At 38.8% G+C, this 15,036-nt stretch overlaps 1 protein-coding gene across 17 annotated transcripts in view; it reads right to left on the bottom strand.

Annotated features, from left to right (window-relative positions):
- STK33 (serine/threonine kinase 33) overlaps window positions 1-15,036 on the bottom strand; it is a 60,847-nt gene that overhangs the window by 36,830 nt on the left and 8,981 nt on the right. For 4 of the 17 annotated variants that reach the window (XM_082193686.1, XM_082193688.1, XM_082193677.1 and 1 more), the window contains exons 2-5: window positions 6,798-6,861; window positions 3,678-3,765; window positions 1,383-1,433; window positions 584-898 (exon numbers count right to left, since the gene is read on the bottom strand). The exons of 1 other annotated variant lie outside the window; for it this stretch is intronic. In XM_082193686.1, coding sequence (XP_082049812.1) covers window positions 584-898; window positions 1,383-1,424 — 357 coding nt within the window. In that variant the 5' untranslated portion in view covers window positions 1,425-1,433; window positions 3,678-3,765; window positions 6,798-6,861. Of the gene's footprint in view, window positions 1-583; window positions 899-1,382; window positions 1,434-3,677; window positions 3,766-3,856; window positions 3,945-6,797; window positions 6,862-9,232; window positions 9,253-15,036 lie in introns of those variants that run through there. 12 more of the 17 variants (XM_082193689.1, XM_082193687.1, XM_082193690.1 and 9 more) reach the window with 12 other exon arrangements.

Raw genomic sequence — 15,036 nt, 5'->3', positions numbered from 1 at the left:
CTGCTGCCACTGTAAAGGAGTCCATCAACTGGCGGGGGGAGGGGGAGGAACAAGGCATATACGATCAATAACTTAGCAGAGTTAGCCAGCCAAGAAAAACAGCACAGGAAGATGGAGCAGAGGTCCATTAAGAAACAAGTAATTTGCCCATCCAGCACCCAACTGGCTTGGTCAGCACTTTCTCAGGTGTGTCTGCACAAGCGTAAGCTTCCTATCCCTGTCTGAGTATAAGCCTAGGGCTTTCTCCAGGCAAGACTTCTACTGTTTCATAGGGCTAGAGTTTCTTATGTGTCCTATTTGGTCCTGCCACATATGGTTGGAATTGTACATGGTCACCTGGAGGGTGGCAAATGCTCCACGTCTTCTGCCTGTTTCTGTGGCTGAGTGGGTAAGCAGCTTTCCTGGAGGGGACTGCTTTATAGGTTTGAATCCTGTCATTTTCCTATTTTGCCTGACGTTACTATCACTGGCCAGATTTCACAAAGGCATTTCACAAAAGGGAAAGTTATCTGAACATACACTGGGGTGGTGGAAGGATGGTGGAACAGGAAGAAAATAAAATCTTTGAAGTTAGTATCCTTACATTTGCTAAATAAGATGTTTGTTTCTTTGACAAGGTGTCTTCGGGATCTGAACATTCACTCACTGAAGTAGCTGGTGAATCTGAGTTCTCTACTACAGCTTGTTCAGGGCTCATGGTGCCATTATTGCAACGGGGGCAAACAAGCACAACATTGCTTGGTTCAAATGATGTGCAACACTCTGTACATTTTGCAGTTGTATTTTCCTGACTGAGATCAGCCATCTGTTTGGTCGTGTAGATCCTGCTGTGCAAATTAAACAGTAGCACAAAGATTGGCACCTCAGTGTCCACTGTTGAAGGAAGCAAAACAAAAAGCTGAGAAAAGGAATTGGAAGGTCACAGTTAGTGGACTGGTGGTATTAAAATGTTTTATGACTAGCAATGGCTTCAAGCAATGACAGTACTGTAATACAGACCTCTGATCTCTCTCGATCTCTCTATACACACGTGTGTGTGTGTGTGTGTGTGTGTGTGTGTACACACACACATACACACATTTTTAAACGGCGTTTCTGTGCGCTGCTCTGGTTTCGCCAGAAGCGGCTTAGTCATACTGACCACATGACCCGGAAAAACTGTCTGCAGACAAACGTCGGCTCCCTCGGCCAGTAAAGCGAGATGAGCGCAACAACCCCAGAATCGTTCACAACTGGACTTAACTGTCAGGGGTCCTTTACCTTTTTTAAGCAGGAGAAATTATTTATCTTGATGATTTCAGCTTACAAAAGGGGAATATATAATGCTACATTTTTTATGTTGTAATATTAGAAGGAATATTATGTACAACCTAAAATCTTACCTCAAAAAGTGAGGACCATGTTGAAATAGGTAGCACTGTCATGGAAGGAAGCTGGAGTAAGAATGGATAGAAAGAAACCACTGAAATCTACAGACTAAGTTCAATCTGCCTACTATTCATAAACTAAAAGACACCCCCCCAAAAAAAAACCCATACAGAAACAGCATGCTAGAATGTTCTGTTGTTTGTTATTAGTTACTTTATCATTCTGGGCTGGATTCAACTAACTGGACTTCCCCTAGCATAACAAGGTTTTCCCTCCTGTCTTGCCTCCTGCACCTGAACCCCAAATTGGCTCAGTGGGAATGTTAATAGAGGAGAGAGGCGGGGTTGTTCGGTGCTTGTGCTGACAGAACATTTGTAAAAGCACAACACTGAATTCTTCCCTGTTTATATTCTCAGCTGTAGAATAAAAATTGAAAACATAAAATAAAACCTATTATGGTAGAGAGGTAAATGTGTATTAAGCTAGCTTGAATGAATTGACAGGGCTTCAGGTATTTGGTAGGATGTTGGACTAGATAAGCCTTTGGATCCTATCTTATTGCTTGATCCTTAAAATAATAGCCTTTGCTCTCTAATGTTCTTTATATTTCTCACTGGGTATATTCCCCCAGATCCAACAACTTCTGAGATATGTCTACTCCACCTCTGAGACTGCTACCTGCCAACCTATCTACGATGGTGGTGCCACAGCCATCTTATACCACTTCAACTGTGAAATGTGTAGGCTGAAGCCAATACAAACATAATCAGGATAGCTCTGATCTGTGTCATTGCCGAGCTGCCCCCTGCAGTCCCCATTGTCACTTGGAGCTCTGGATTCCATGTCAGAAGCACACCAGGGCAGCATAATTAATATGGCAGAATGGTGAGCATGCAGTCCAGAGCTCCAATCAAAGCCCTGTTGGCTACTGCCATGGGCATGCCAGGAATCAGGTGGGCCCAGCATCTCACATGTTGGCAGTGGGTCTAACATGGGTCTTGGCTTTGCACATCTCTAAAAATTAATGAGCTGTGCTTGTTCCAATGTTTGCTATGAGACTATAAGAAAAGGGTTTAAAATTTTGACGTTAAATATATGACAGGAAAGACCAACTGGCAAGCCCGGGACCAAATCATTTTACAGCACCCTCTACAGCCCAACCAAATTCTAAGCATGGTGTCATGAAAGGCTGGTCTACAGTTTCAGCTGTAAGGAAAAGGAAAATAGATTCCATTCCCAAGAAACAGTGACTCCACACATACTCTCTCTTTTGGATTTTGTAGGTAATGTCCTGGCTAAACCTTGAGCACATGGGTTCTATAATTGTGATAGCCTAAGTATTGCAATGCACCTACTTTATTATGGACCTTGACTACTCATGAGAAAGTCAGTTGCTAGTTAATAGACACTTCCTACCACCAGGTGATTAGGAGAATGGCATGGTCCCCAACAACGCAGAAGTCAGCCATCCCTGACATATAGCAGCAATATCAATGAGCTTAATGGTCAGCCATGCAAAGTGCAAGTGTGATTTACCCACCACATGGATACTGAAGAATAATTAACCTAAAGAATCTCTTGTACGCTTTTAGTGTTAGCCAAGCATATCAAATTTATAGCTAGCTTCCTAATCTCTTTTTATGCAGAGAGCCAGAGTACCTTTTAAAGCATTCCTAAAATATCAAAGAAGAACAGAAGTTATCTAAACAAATGCAGGATAAATAATTATAATCCCTTCTGGACAGACCAAAGCTTGTAATAATCAAAGCAAAAGGTGTGTAAAGTCCTTACAGGTGAAATGGACCCTTTACATTTTGACCAGAATGCTATAGGAAGTTCATGTGCAATTTTGCCATGTTATTAAAGTCTAAAACCAATAGCTAGATAATTAAACGAAAAACAAAACAATACTATGTAACTGTATCCAAACATTTCATCTCTGCTTAACATACACAAAACTTTTATTACTTCCAACTCTACAATTCTATGATTCTATGATTATCCTTTTATGTTTCTAAGAGTATATTCACAAGCAATAAGCACAACTGGGTCTGCCATCTCACCTATGTACTTTGTGATGTGTCGCATTCAAATATTTGAAGGTGCTAACTCAAGTTTATCAATATTTCAGCCATGCCATTATAGATCAAAATCAATCACTGTCAAAATTGTCTAAATGGAAATAGGTTACATTTGCTTAACCACATTATATATGCCTAGTTGCATCTCAAAGCAAATATACATGAAGTAAATGCTTCCCTGCTACTATTTTATTTTAATTTTTGTACTGCCAAAGTGTATCAACTCACTGAGTTATTATTCTAGTTACTCTGCTGAAGGTCACTGTGAAGTTTTCTTCCCAATAAAATCAAATTTTGCACTATGGCAATACAGACTCTGTAAGAAGAAACCAAAAGATTTTTTTGAACAGCAAAACATGAACTTGTATAAATTTGCACAACCTTAGCCATGTTCCCTGCAAATTTACCTTGTGGGTGGAATTTGGAGGTTCGGATTGGGATCAGGATGATGCAGACTGCGGAGGGACAGGGAAGGTACTGAAATTCTGGAGGTACCTTGGAAAGAGAAGCCATAAAAGGGGGGGAAGCATCTCTGGAAGCATATTTGGGGCAAGTGAGAAAACCAGAAAGTTATTTGCAAGTCTGTTTTCCCCATCAAATACTTTCAAGGTTTGCAATGAATATGAACAATAGGTACTTGATCTTCTGGGGCAGTGACAGCCACTGAGTTAGAGGCTGCTGAATCCCGCTGTTCCCTGTAGTTCCTACACACTGGCACAAATCTGTTCTGGAGAGCTGGGGGAAGGCTTTTCAGAAGACAATTTACAGGGCAATATCCAACGAGATTTTTCCTTCTACATAAAAAATTCCCACTTACACACCAAAACTCCCTGCGCATGAGAACCCCATATCCTCCTCAAATTTGATCTAGAGGGTAGGAAAAAACCACAGAACAGATTTAGGGGCCATGAAGGGGGAAGAGAGGGGGTGAAATTGTTGTGTTTATGGAATTAGTTCTTTTCATACCACCTACAAAATCCTGACAAACTGAAACGTTCTATAGCAAAGTAAGAACTTAATAGCTCCATTTATAAAGTGAAAAATTAATGGAAAAGCAAAGTCAATAAAACATACTGTTAATACTCTTTCATTTAAGCTCCTGCACAGCAAAATTTAGCAGAATTTGAAACAGTTTCCTGCTCAAAGGATAATTATCAAACTGCTTTCTACTCCTCTTTTAATTATAGTATTGATGTATTGAATGATGTTTTTATGGTAGTTGGAAAGATTTTAGGTTTTGAAAGGCAGTGCATATATAAATCCCCAAAATAATTAAATAATAAAACTGTAAAGGGCATGCAAGTTTTAGTGGTTGAACATGTTTGGGAACCAGTAGACATGCTCAGAAGTGTTAGGATTAACTGGAAAATACCTTTAATAAACTAAAAAGAAAAAAGAAAATGCCCTTTTAGCATAGCAGTGTTGAAGTACAATATATGATGGATAAAAAATGAAAAAGTGAACAAGAACTCAGGCTGACTAGGAAGAAAAAGTAAAGCAGCATGTACATTTGAGCACTGCAATGACCTTGAATACTCATCACAAAATGGAGGCAAATATCTGACAATTTTAGCAGGTGGTCAGAGGGAAAGACTATTTGAATAGCTTCCAGAAAAAGAAAATCTGACCATATTTTCTTTCACCTAGTGATGTTCCAGTACCTTATAATGGATAATATTTTGCTTAAATGAACAGAATTCTGTGCTTATATGATATAAATTCTGGAGTAATCCTACTGAAGCCAATACTGTTACTCTAAGTTTAAAAAATCTGGTTCAGTGTGATTAAAATCAATAGAGCGCATCGTTTGATGATACTACTTCTCAAGAAAAGGCTATAAGCTTCAGGCATGCTATTATTTGATTACACAATTTCATTGACAGGTTGAAAGGCTTAAAAGGCAACTGAGATATGTGGAGGATTTCATTTTCACAGGAAGAGGATTCATTTCCTCATTTGAAAGGACATCACCATGTCATTTCCTCCAAGTTTAAAAAAAAAATCTGTCCTTTGTTGTAAGACACTTGACAAGAAAATTCCTTTTCTAATCTCAAAAAAGCAGATTTCTTGCCAGTTATGATTGGATTTTTTTTTCAACAGTGCACAGCATCATTTTAAAAATATGAATTATAACTCTGATATTGTTCTATGCATGTATTTGAAGGAAGACTAATGTTTTTTATTTTATGCATTTGTTTATTTTTTCTCCATCCTCTCTGGGTTTCTGTTGTTGAGTCCTCCAAGGGGCATAGGTCTACCTATAGTGTTCCGTACTTGATATCAACACCTTGCATCCTTCAGCAGGCAAAATTTAAAGCAAAGTAATGATTTTGTTTCTGGTAGAATGACTGATGACAGGACAGGAATATACAAACAAGGGAATTCTGCAACCTGTCATATATAGGAAGCTTACTGCCTACATAACCTGTTTTCACAGGTCCACAACTGTCTATAACATTTATGAAATGAGGCAGTCAATAGATCCTACAAAATATACTTTCAAGAGAAGTTACAACCTACACCTAAACAAAGATAAGAATTATTATTTTTTTACAAAAAAAAAGACACTCCATCAGTAGTTGGGACTACCCTGCCACATAGTATGATTACCCTCCAAGACCTTCTGCTTTTCTTCCAGACATAGCTGTCATATCACCAACTCCAGCGAAATCCCCATCTAGGTCAGCAAACTACTGCTTCCATAAAAACAAGTCTGGACTGCTTTACGGAGTTAGTGCACTAGAGTCTAACAACAGAGAACAGTGCAAGAAACATCTTCCCCACTGAGAGGGAATGATGTGCAGTCTAACTCTTGCTATAGTAACATTACAGCCTAGATGTTCCTTGCTTATCTGACTGACTTACACTCCATTCTGGTCACCTAATATCTGATCCTTTGAACTGACTGATATTAAACCTGAAAGAAGCACTGTAGTCATCGCCTTCTTGTTCTTCATTGATACATCACTGGCCCATTAATACCTGCCAGCCAAAAAATATTATCTCCCCAACTACTGCATAGCTTCATGGTAGCTGTTCATCTTTCTTACTTCTGCCTATTTATTATCTAGACTGACTAAGTAATTGCTTAGCCTAAATGTGACGAGTTAGTGAGTGTGCAACATTGCAGTGCAATGCATACTGTCTTTTATCACATTTCAGTATCTACTATGAGTGGTACATGGTAGAACTCTGCTGCTTTGTGATGGGTGTATAGCACTTCAGCGTAAGAAATGCACATTTAGGTGCATGTATGTGTTTTTTCTAAAAGAGAAACCTATTGTGTGTTTCTACAAACCTAGCATTTGAAAATGAAATTGATTATTAACAAAAAATAATAATTCTTACCTGATACACTCACATTTGATTGGTCGCCCGAAACACCACTGTAACTTCAAAATGTTCCCATTCCCTATATTTAAAAAAGGAATGAATATTTTACTTGCTATTTATACTTGCTGCTCCAAAATAATAAGCCTAGAAAGTATATCGGGGGGGGGGGGATCAACCTTATATCAGAGCAGCACAAGTCTAATCAGGTTTTCAGCGGCTGGAAACCAAGGTTTTATAATCAGTGGGGCATAACTGGAAGTAAAAAAAATCCATAAGCAGAGACCCAAGGAGAGTGGGGGCAAATTAATGTTTAATTGCACATGAGAGCATCCTATTGTCAAGGACAACAAGGGCCAAGTCTGTACAAGTAAAGGTAATTATTTAACTAGTCAAGCCGCTAACTAATGCTTCATACTGCTATGAACACTAATCTCACACAGACATACAACACAGCTGGAACTGAAAAAACATTATTAGCCAATGAGAAAAATAAAACACATGAGGTGGCTTCATCAGATATTTAGTATTATCCATATTACTGAGTGTAGCTACCACTCATACCTAGGTATTACATACGGTTTATCTAAAATATTGTAATTATTTAAAATAAATTATTTAATAATTTTTCAAATATATTTTTTCCACGTTATCTTCTTTTTTTAACAAAAATGCTTGCTTAATTACCAACATATATTCACCATACATTAAAGTAGACGGCTGTAATGGATAGCATCATAGAAGATATTAAGAAAAACAAGTGAAAACAAATATATACGTAGATGCTTAACCGGACTAATTGGATGCTCTCTCTGTGTGGTAAGTACATCATAGGACATGATAATTTACTTAAAAATATGACCATCACATTGGTCTCATAGATTGGTTTTCACAGATTATGCTGATAACATTGTGATGTTCTTATTGTAACAAAGTTTTGGACAAGTTTAGTTAAAGATTTGCTTTACCCCATACATGCCTACTCAATAAATAAATAAAAACATTAAGTACATTTAACACTGCCCTTTCTCATGGTAAATATTATACATAAAAGCACCCTGGGTCAGTATATGCCTATTTAATTACCTCCACAAAGTTATATACTATACTATCAAGGGGCCAGGGAGGTGCGAAAGTTTGGTCCTCTGTTGCATTGAAAGCCTTTCTTTCTTTCTTTCTTTCTTTCTTTCTTTCTTTCTTTCTTTCTTTCTTTCTTTCGTTATACCAGCTCCTGGTTGGCAAAACTGAGAGGCCTAAGGATTGGCCCTTTGGGGGAAGGATCCATGGGACTTAGCCTCTGCTACCCCACCTCAAAACAAACTAATCTGTTTCTATCCTTTCAGCTGTCTACCATCAGAATAAGAACCACCAACTGTAGTTTTCTGCCCACTTTGGTGGAGCTGGGACACAAGCCAGTGGGGGGAAACTCTACACACCACCCTAACTCTCTCCATCAGAGAGTAAGGATTGCAGCCTACATCTGTGAGGTATATTTCACGTACCTATTTTATATATTCCAGAGAGATGCCAGTATATGCTGTATGGAAAGTATGTTCCCTGTTCAAATCCACTACACTGCATTCTCTATTCAATCTCTATTAAAATCTCTTATACGTTGCTGTAAGGCTGTAGCCTTTTACTTTCCAAAAAAATAATTACATAAGAAAAGGAAAGATTGCCACAAATTATTAAAATCCTATAATTCAGCATGGCTGCTCACCACCATCAGTTGTCGCCAATTTTTGTTCACTTTTTATTGTGTTGAATATTAATTCAAATATGGTATTACATACACTAATGAAAGGACAAATGCTTCTTATCTACTCCCTCTGTGCAGGACTGTTAAAGCCATCTTTTGTATCTTGCCTTAGTAATAAAATGCTGATTTATAGTGTTTGCTTTATCTGTTGAAGTAAGATAATGGAGGAGCTATTGCCCAAGTAGATTTTCATTTCATCTGGCGTAAGATACAAATCCCCACCTTCACATATCTTGAACCTGCTACTCCTAAAACATAGGTATAGGAATAATGCACTCCAGTGCACAAAGAAAAAAAAGTATCAAGAAAAACCTGCTTGCTATCAAAGCAAACACTGCTGCTGTTATGTGATTCTGTTGAGTTTCTGTGAGGAAACACAGAAACTCAACAGCTCTTAAAATCTAAGACAGAAACCAAATACAGACTGTACACTTAGGTCACCTGCCAATGCTCTTCTTTGAACATCCCACTGATGCAAGTAAGGCAGGTGGCAACTAGAGAGAGGGCACTTTTGGTTGTGGTACTCCTCCCCCAGAAATACTCACATGGCACGTATTATGCTATCTTTTTTGTGCCAGGTCTTTTATTCTCCCTGGTTGTTGTTTTTTTACACCCCCCCCCAAAAAAAAAAAGACTTTTACAAAAACTTTATTGTTTTTATTTTATCCAGTTCTGCTGCTTTTAAATCACTTACCTGCTTTGCACCACTTGGCAAATGCTGTCTTTGTGAGGCTGCACAAGCATATAGAAGAGAAGAGAAGAGCTTGTAGTCACTTTGCCCATCTCTGGTCCTTTTTTGCTCCTCTGCCATACTGAGATAGGACAAGGTGTGGCTTAGTGGGTTGTACAAACCAATGTTACTTTATGTCAGGGAACTGACATCGGAGCTAGAGGCGGAGGGAAGGCTCTCAAATGATGCCAGAGAAGGGCCCAGCAGGGAGAGAGGCAGCTCCGCAGATGGGGAAGCAAATCAGCGCAACACCAGGGATATAGAGGGGCTGATGGGGGAATCGGCAAGAGGGTTCCAGGACTCTTCACCGGACACCAGCGGGGAGAGCACGGGTCCTCCGCTACCCACGCCCACCCTGCGCAGAAGACTTCCGCGCAGAGAGAGTAGGAGGAGACTGGGTGTCAAACAACTTTTATGTTGGAAGAGGTTCAAGAAACACCCACTGACGGATTCTGCTAGCGACTGAGGCAGCCATGAAGTGAAGGGCTGCCCAGACTGAAAGGTTTAGCAAGGCAACATAGCCAAACTTACGCACGAGCAACCCCGTACCCATTACACTTTATTATTGATTTTAAAAAAAAAAATTGGTTTGTAATGCTGTTTTTAATCCTGTAAACTTCCCTCAATCTTAAGATGAAGGGCTTTATAGAACCCTAATGATGATAATATCAATAATAATAATCATGAAATAAAATAGGAGAGGTGGCAATCTCGCTTTTGTTAACCCCATCCCTGAAAATCACATACTCAATTCAAAGGGCAAAAGGGGAATTCCTCAACTGCAGTTGCATCATAGCAGTCTAACTGTAGACACCCTCATCACATACTATGGCCAGGGTTTACAGACAGCTCCTATATTTACATACTTAGTGCAGTTTCATGTACACTCCATGCCTCTCTGCTTCCTGCCTCCTCCACATCTGCACCCACACTCCTCAATCTGACCACTGCATCTTCAGCCTTAAGTACTATGATCCAGAGCATGCACTCATGATCCAATTCCAGCAACTGCAGCAGATTTAAATCCACATTTTGGGGAAATCCACAGATACCTGTTTTCAATAGCAGGTGTCAAATTATCTGTGCTCCTCACACATGACATACTCATCCAGGAAGTCCACCCTCCTAATTTGAGAAATATACTCAGGCAGCAGCAGACTTTGGTACACAAAGTCCAGCCTAGAAAGAAACCCAAAAGTTTCCTAGCACCTTATAAATGAACTAATAGTTTTTGTACACAACAACCTTCCTCATCAGATAATGACATAGGCAGAGCTGGTGTTGGAGACAAAAAACTGTACATGGATTTGGAGTTAGCAGAAGAAACTGCACCACTCCATCATGCTAACAATCTGAAATTAATGATATATATTCAAGTCAAAGGCTAAAACAAACTGAACAATACTCATCTCGAAAACATGGAATGTACTACAGACTTTCTATTTTGTGTGCCTAAGTAAGACAAGGGAGCTAGCATTTCTTTGGGGGAGAAAGTTGAAGAAAACAGCACTCTCTAAAAGAGTATGTAAATCATGTAGATATCTAGTGTGAAAAATTTTCTATACTGCACTGTGTTATTCTCTCCTCAAAGGGAAATAAATCAAAGCTATTATCTTTGTAGTTTTATCAGGAATAAAGAAGGCAGACTGCTGACCTTTTTTATCCTCTGAACTTCAACAAAATTGTTTAACATTTATTTACAAGTCTGTCATATGATAAAGACAATACCTTCAATGAAGCTTCACTCAAAGACCAAGGGTGATATAGCTTATAGTTTAACACAACATTGCTGCAAGCAGAAAATTAAATGCTGAAAGGTACAAACTTGATAAGAAGTTTTTTAAAGGGTTGGTTTTTTTTAGGTGAACTTGGGAACTTATGCTCAAGGAAAAGTGCAGCTATAATAAAGATCAAGTGCTGAAGCATAAACTACAGTTGTCTAGTTTAGCTACCTGGAAAGTGCTTCAACCCTGAAATTAAAAACTGTAGCATAAACTAGTACACTTTTAAAAATTTGGGAAATGACTTTAAAAACCTACAGGAATAACTTTCAATGTTTACAATATTTTATTATCAGACCCAAATTAAAAGATCCAAATATGTCTGTGTTTTCATTAATAAAGTTACCTAGCACTGTAGTTATTTCTTTTTTCCACGAGGTGGCACTTTTGTACTGTCATGAAAGGCTTGGTGATTTCTTTAATCAAGCCACATTCCTTCATCCTTTCCAAATTCATTTAAACTTTGTGGCATAAGAGAATGGGGAGTCTGTGTGCTGTATGGTTTGGCATCAAATCTTTAAACAATGGATTTTCAGTAAACCCCTGTCTCCACACACTCCTATAAGTCTCGCTGTTCTCTTAAGTTCCATTATGGCCTGTATTCCTCAGCTGATATTATTATTCATTTATTATTTAGTTATTTCGAAACCACACTTTCATAGAAAATATAACAAGGCATTGAACAGCTTATAAACACAGTACTGCAATAATAACAGTAAAAATGCCAATGACATATCAATGTAAAATGGTCAGTAAAAAAAATTGTATTTCAAAGGCCTGTCTGAACAACACAATTTTAAAAAGAGATCTATAAGATAGCAGAGGTGACACCTGCCAAACCTCTATTGGCAAGGAGTTCCACAGGGCAGGAACTGCAAAACTAAAAGCTTGCCCCCTGGTAAAAGCCAGAGGACATAGAGGGGGCACCAAGAACTATCCCGTTTATGACCTTGCATCACATTCAACAACAGAATTAGGAAGGTGCCCATGCACACACTAGGAGGAGTACAGTGGTACCTCGGGTTACATACGCTTCAGGTTACAGACTCTGCTAACCCAGAAACAGTACCTTGGGTTAAGAACTTTGCTTCAGGATGAGAACAGAAATCATGCTCTGGCGGCGCAGCGGGAGGCCCCATTAGCTAAAGTGGTGCTTCAGGTTAAGAACAGTTTCAGGTTAAGAACAGACCTCCAGAACGAATTAAGTTCTTAACCCGAGGTACCACTGTATACACATTCTCTCACTTATGCACACACATTCCTAGAGCGCACACTCTCACATGCACACACACATGCAAGCATACAGACCGCACATACTACACTGATCCCCATCTCAGTGCAGGCTGAAAGACAAACCGGGTGCCCCAGGCTCCTTCGGGAGGAAGGTGGGACAAGAAAAGGAGGGAGGGAAGGAGGGAAGGGAGGGGTTGATGGACCACTAACAAAACTTCACAGAATTTATCCTGCCATGGATTCACCATAAACATAAACCTCTCTTCTTTGTAGCTTCTGTGACAAAGCATCTGCTAGACAATTTAACATACTCCTCAGGCAGTGTAAACTTGTTTCTCTCCTATGCAGGTCTGAGGGGCTTCTGCAATACCATTTTAGTCTCCTCAGGAATAAATTATCCCACAAACAGTTACATTTATTAACGGAGCCTAAGAAAATGTGAGTAACCACTGTGCGTACTTCTATCTACATGAAAAATAATTATTTTAAAAATCCCATTCTTCGCACTTCCTGCACTGTGCTCTTCTGTCTTGGCAGTATTGCAAATTTTTGCATGCTACCTGTAAGGGTCCCCCCCCCCGCACCACCTTAAAGTGCTTTTCCTGGGCTTTCTTCTGTGCTGCTCTTGTAATGAGGAATTTCCCCTTTTTAAAATGGTTGCAGCTACATCTGGTGTTTTATGGAGCAGAGCTTACATCCTCTACCCTGCCTCTGTGCCTAGCATATGAAAGCAAAGTTCTGCTGTGGGGGGGAAGGGGGGACTTATTTTGCAAAGATTCAGCAGGCTTGTAAATATCTGGACTTATTTTCAAGGCTGGTTTAGCACTTGACATCTTGCGAAGCAGGGCCAGATTAAGACCTTTGGAGGTCCTAGGCACTTGGTGCCCCCATATTTATCTAATTCAAAATTTTATTTTTTGGAATGAAACAAAACCTACAGAAAGATGGAACGTAATGTTTATTTTTGTATACTTCCACTTTATTCATATTTGGGGGAAAAATTCTACTTTTTCTCATTGCAAAGTCTTTGATCAGATCCTTAGAACAAATCTTACATAAGACATATGCCTCCATACTTAGTAGAAATAATAAGGCATCCAGCCTACTTCGTTGCATAGTTGTTCTGTTGGGATTTTTAATATACTTCAACTGAGAAAATGAAGACTCAGCTGAGCAATTTGTGACCATTAATGCTAAAAATCTGGCATAGTCACATTCAATTGGCATTTGTTTTTCAATACACTGTTTTGCATTTTAGTGGAGAAACATTAATGTGGTTTACACTTCAGAGTCACCTAAGTGTTCCATTCAAACATTATGTGAAAGAAAATGTTTCTTATCTATAGCTATCCTCAGCACATTATGCATATATATTAAATATACAGAAGTTATGTGCAATTTGATCTCTCTAAATCATCAGGAAATTACGTCCTTCATCATGGATGTTGGGAGGTACACATTGCAAAATAAGTATGTGGGATAACTGCACAACAAAATTGCACTAGCTCTTCTCGTTCTACTTTTGAGTACATTTAAATTAAGTGATGCAGCTCTTCCCTTTCAGTTAATTTCCAAAGAGGTGATAATGGCAGTACATCATTTGAATCTCAGTTGTATCCATTAACCAGAATAACCTTTCTCCTTTTTGGTAAAATGTTTCCAAGCTCAAACCTACTGTATCCCACAACTCCCATTTGTGACACAGCTGACAAAAAAGAGATCGACAGCAATGATTTGAAATCTTTTTTTAAAAAAAATCCAGTTGCATGGGCTGGCACCAATATAGATGGGTCCCTGCTGAATGGAAGCACTTTCTACCAATTTCTGATCTATTTTGCATACTACTGCCCTAACAAACTCTGCTGCAATATCCTACCAGCATCTTAGTTATCAATCCATACTACCTTGTTGCATTAGCTCATACCCGAAGCGTGATATCCTGGTTGTTATATTGCACAAATTTTTGTGAACTGATTCTACTTTGCTGACTCAGAAGCTCGAAAGATCCCCATCACCATACAATCTGAGCACAACAAAGTATGTACTGTGTTCAGATAAAGGTGTAAAAGATCCTAAACAAGAGACTACAAAATATGATAAGATAAAGGGATAGAAATATTAACAGTGAAATTGTGAAATTGAGTCATTGTGATGATCTCCACATTCATATTATCTGCACAAACTGCAGATAAAATCTTGTCCAGACAGCTCCACTGTTAAATGGAAACCACAAAAGTTCACATAACAAAGAAGTTTGCTGTGCTCATGTTTACTGCAGGTCTTGGCTAGTTGCTAGGAGCACTGCTTTCAGTGGGATTTTTGCATTCTTGTCTAGTTCACTTCCTCAAGTGCTTGAACATTCCCATAATAAAATTGCTTATAGACTGCCCTGTTCAACACACTACAGAGAGCCCAATTTTGTCCAAGTCAGTGTAATGTATCCCTGTTTACATCATATTGTAAATGTAATGTTCTTTGGAGAAAGTTAGAAGGCTCTTATATCATATCTATGGTCTGGATATGCAGTCTGTACAACATAAAGATATGATTGTACAGGTGTGCAATTCCCCATTGGATACACTCCAACATTTCTCCAATGAAAATAGGAATATTCTAACATACGTAAGTAGACTCATACAGGCTTTCTCATAGTGGGAACGAGGGGGGAACATATATATATATATATATATATATATATATATATATATATATATATATATATGCAGGTTTTGGTGTCTTCGGGTGTCTTCCCGT

This window comes from Podarcis vaucheri (genome assembly GCF_965113315.1).
Source record: "Podarcis vaucheri genome assembly, chromosome: 1".
In the NCBI taxonomy this organism is placed as follows: Eukaryota; Metazoa; Chordata; class Lepidosauria; order Squamata; family Lacertidae; genus Podarcis; species Podarcis vaucheri.
This window is presented reverse-complemented; position numbering and strand designations above follow the sequence as displayed.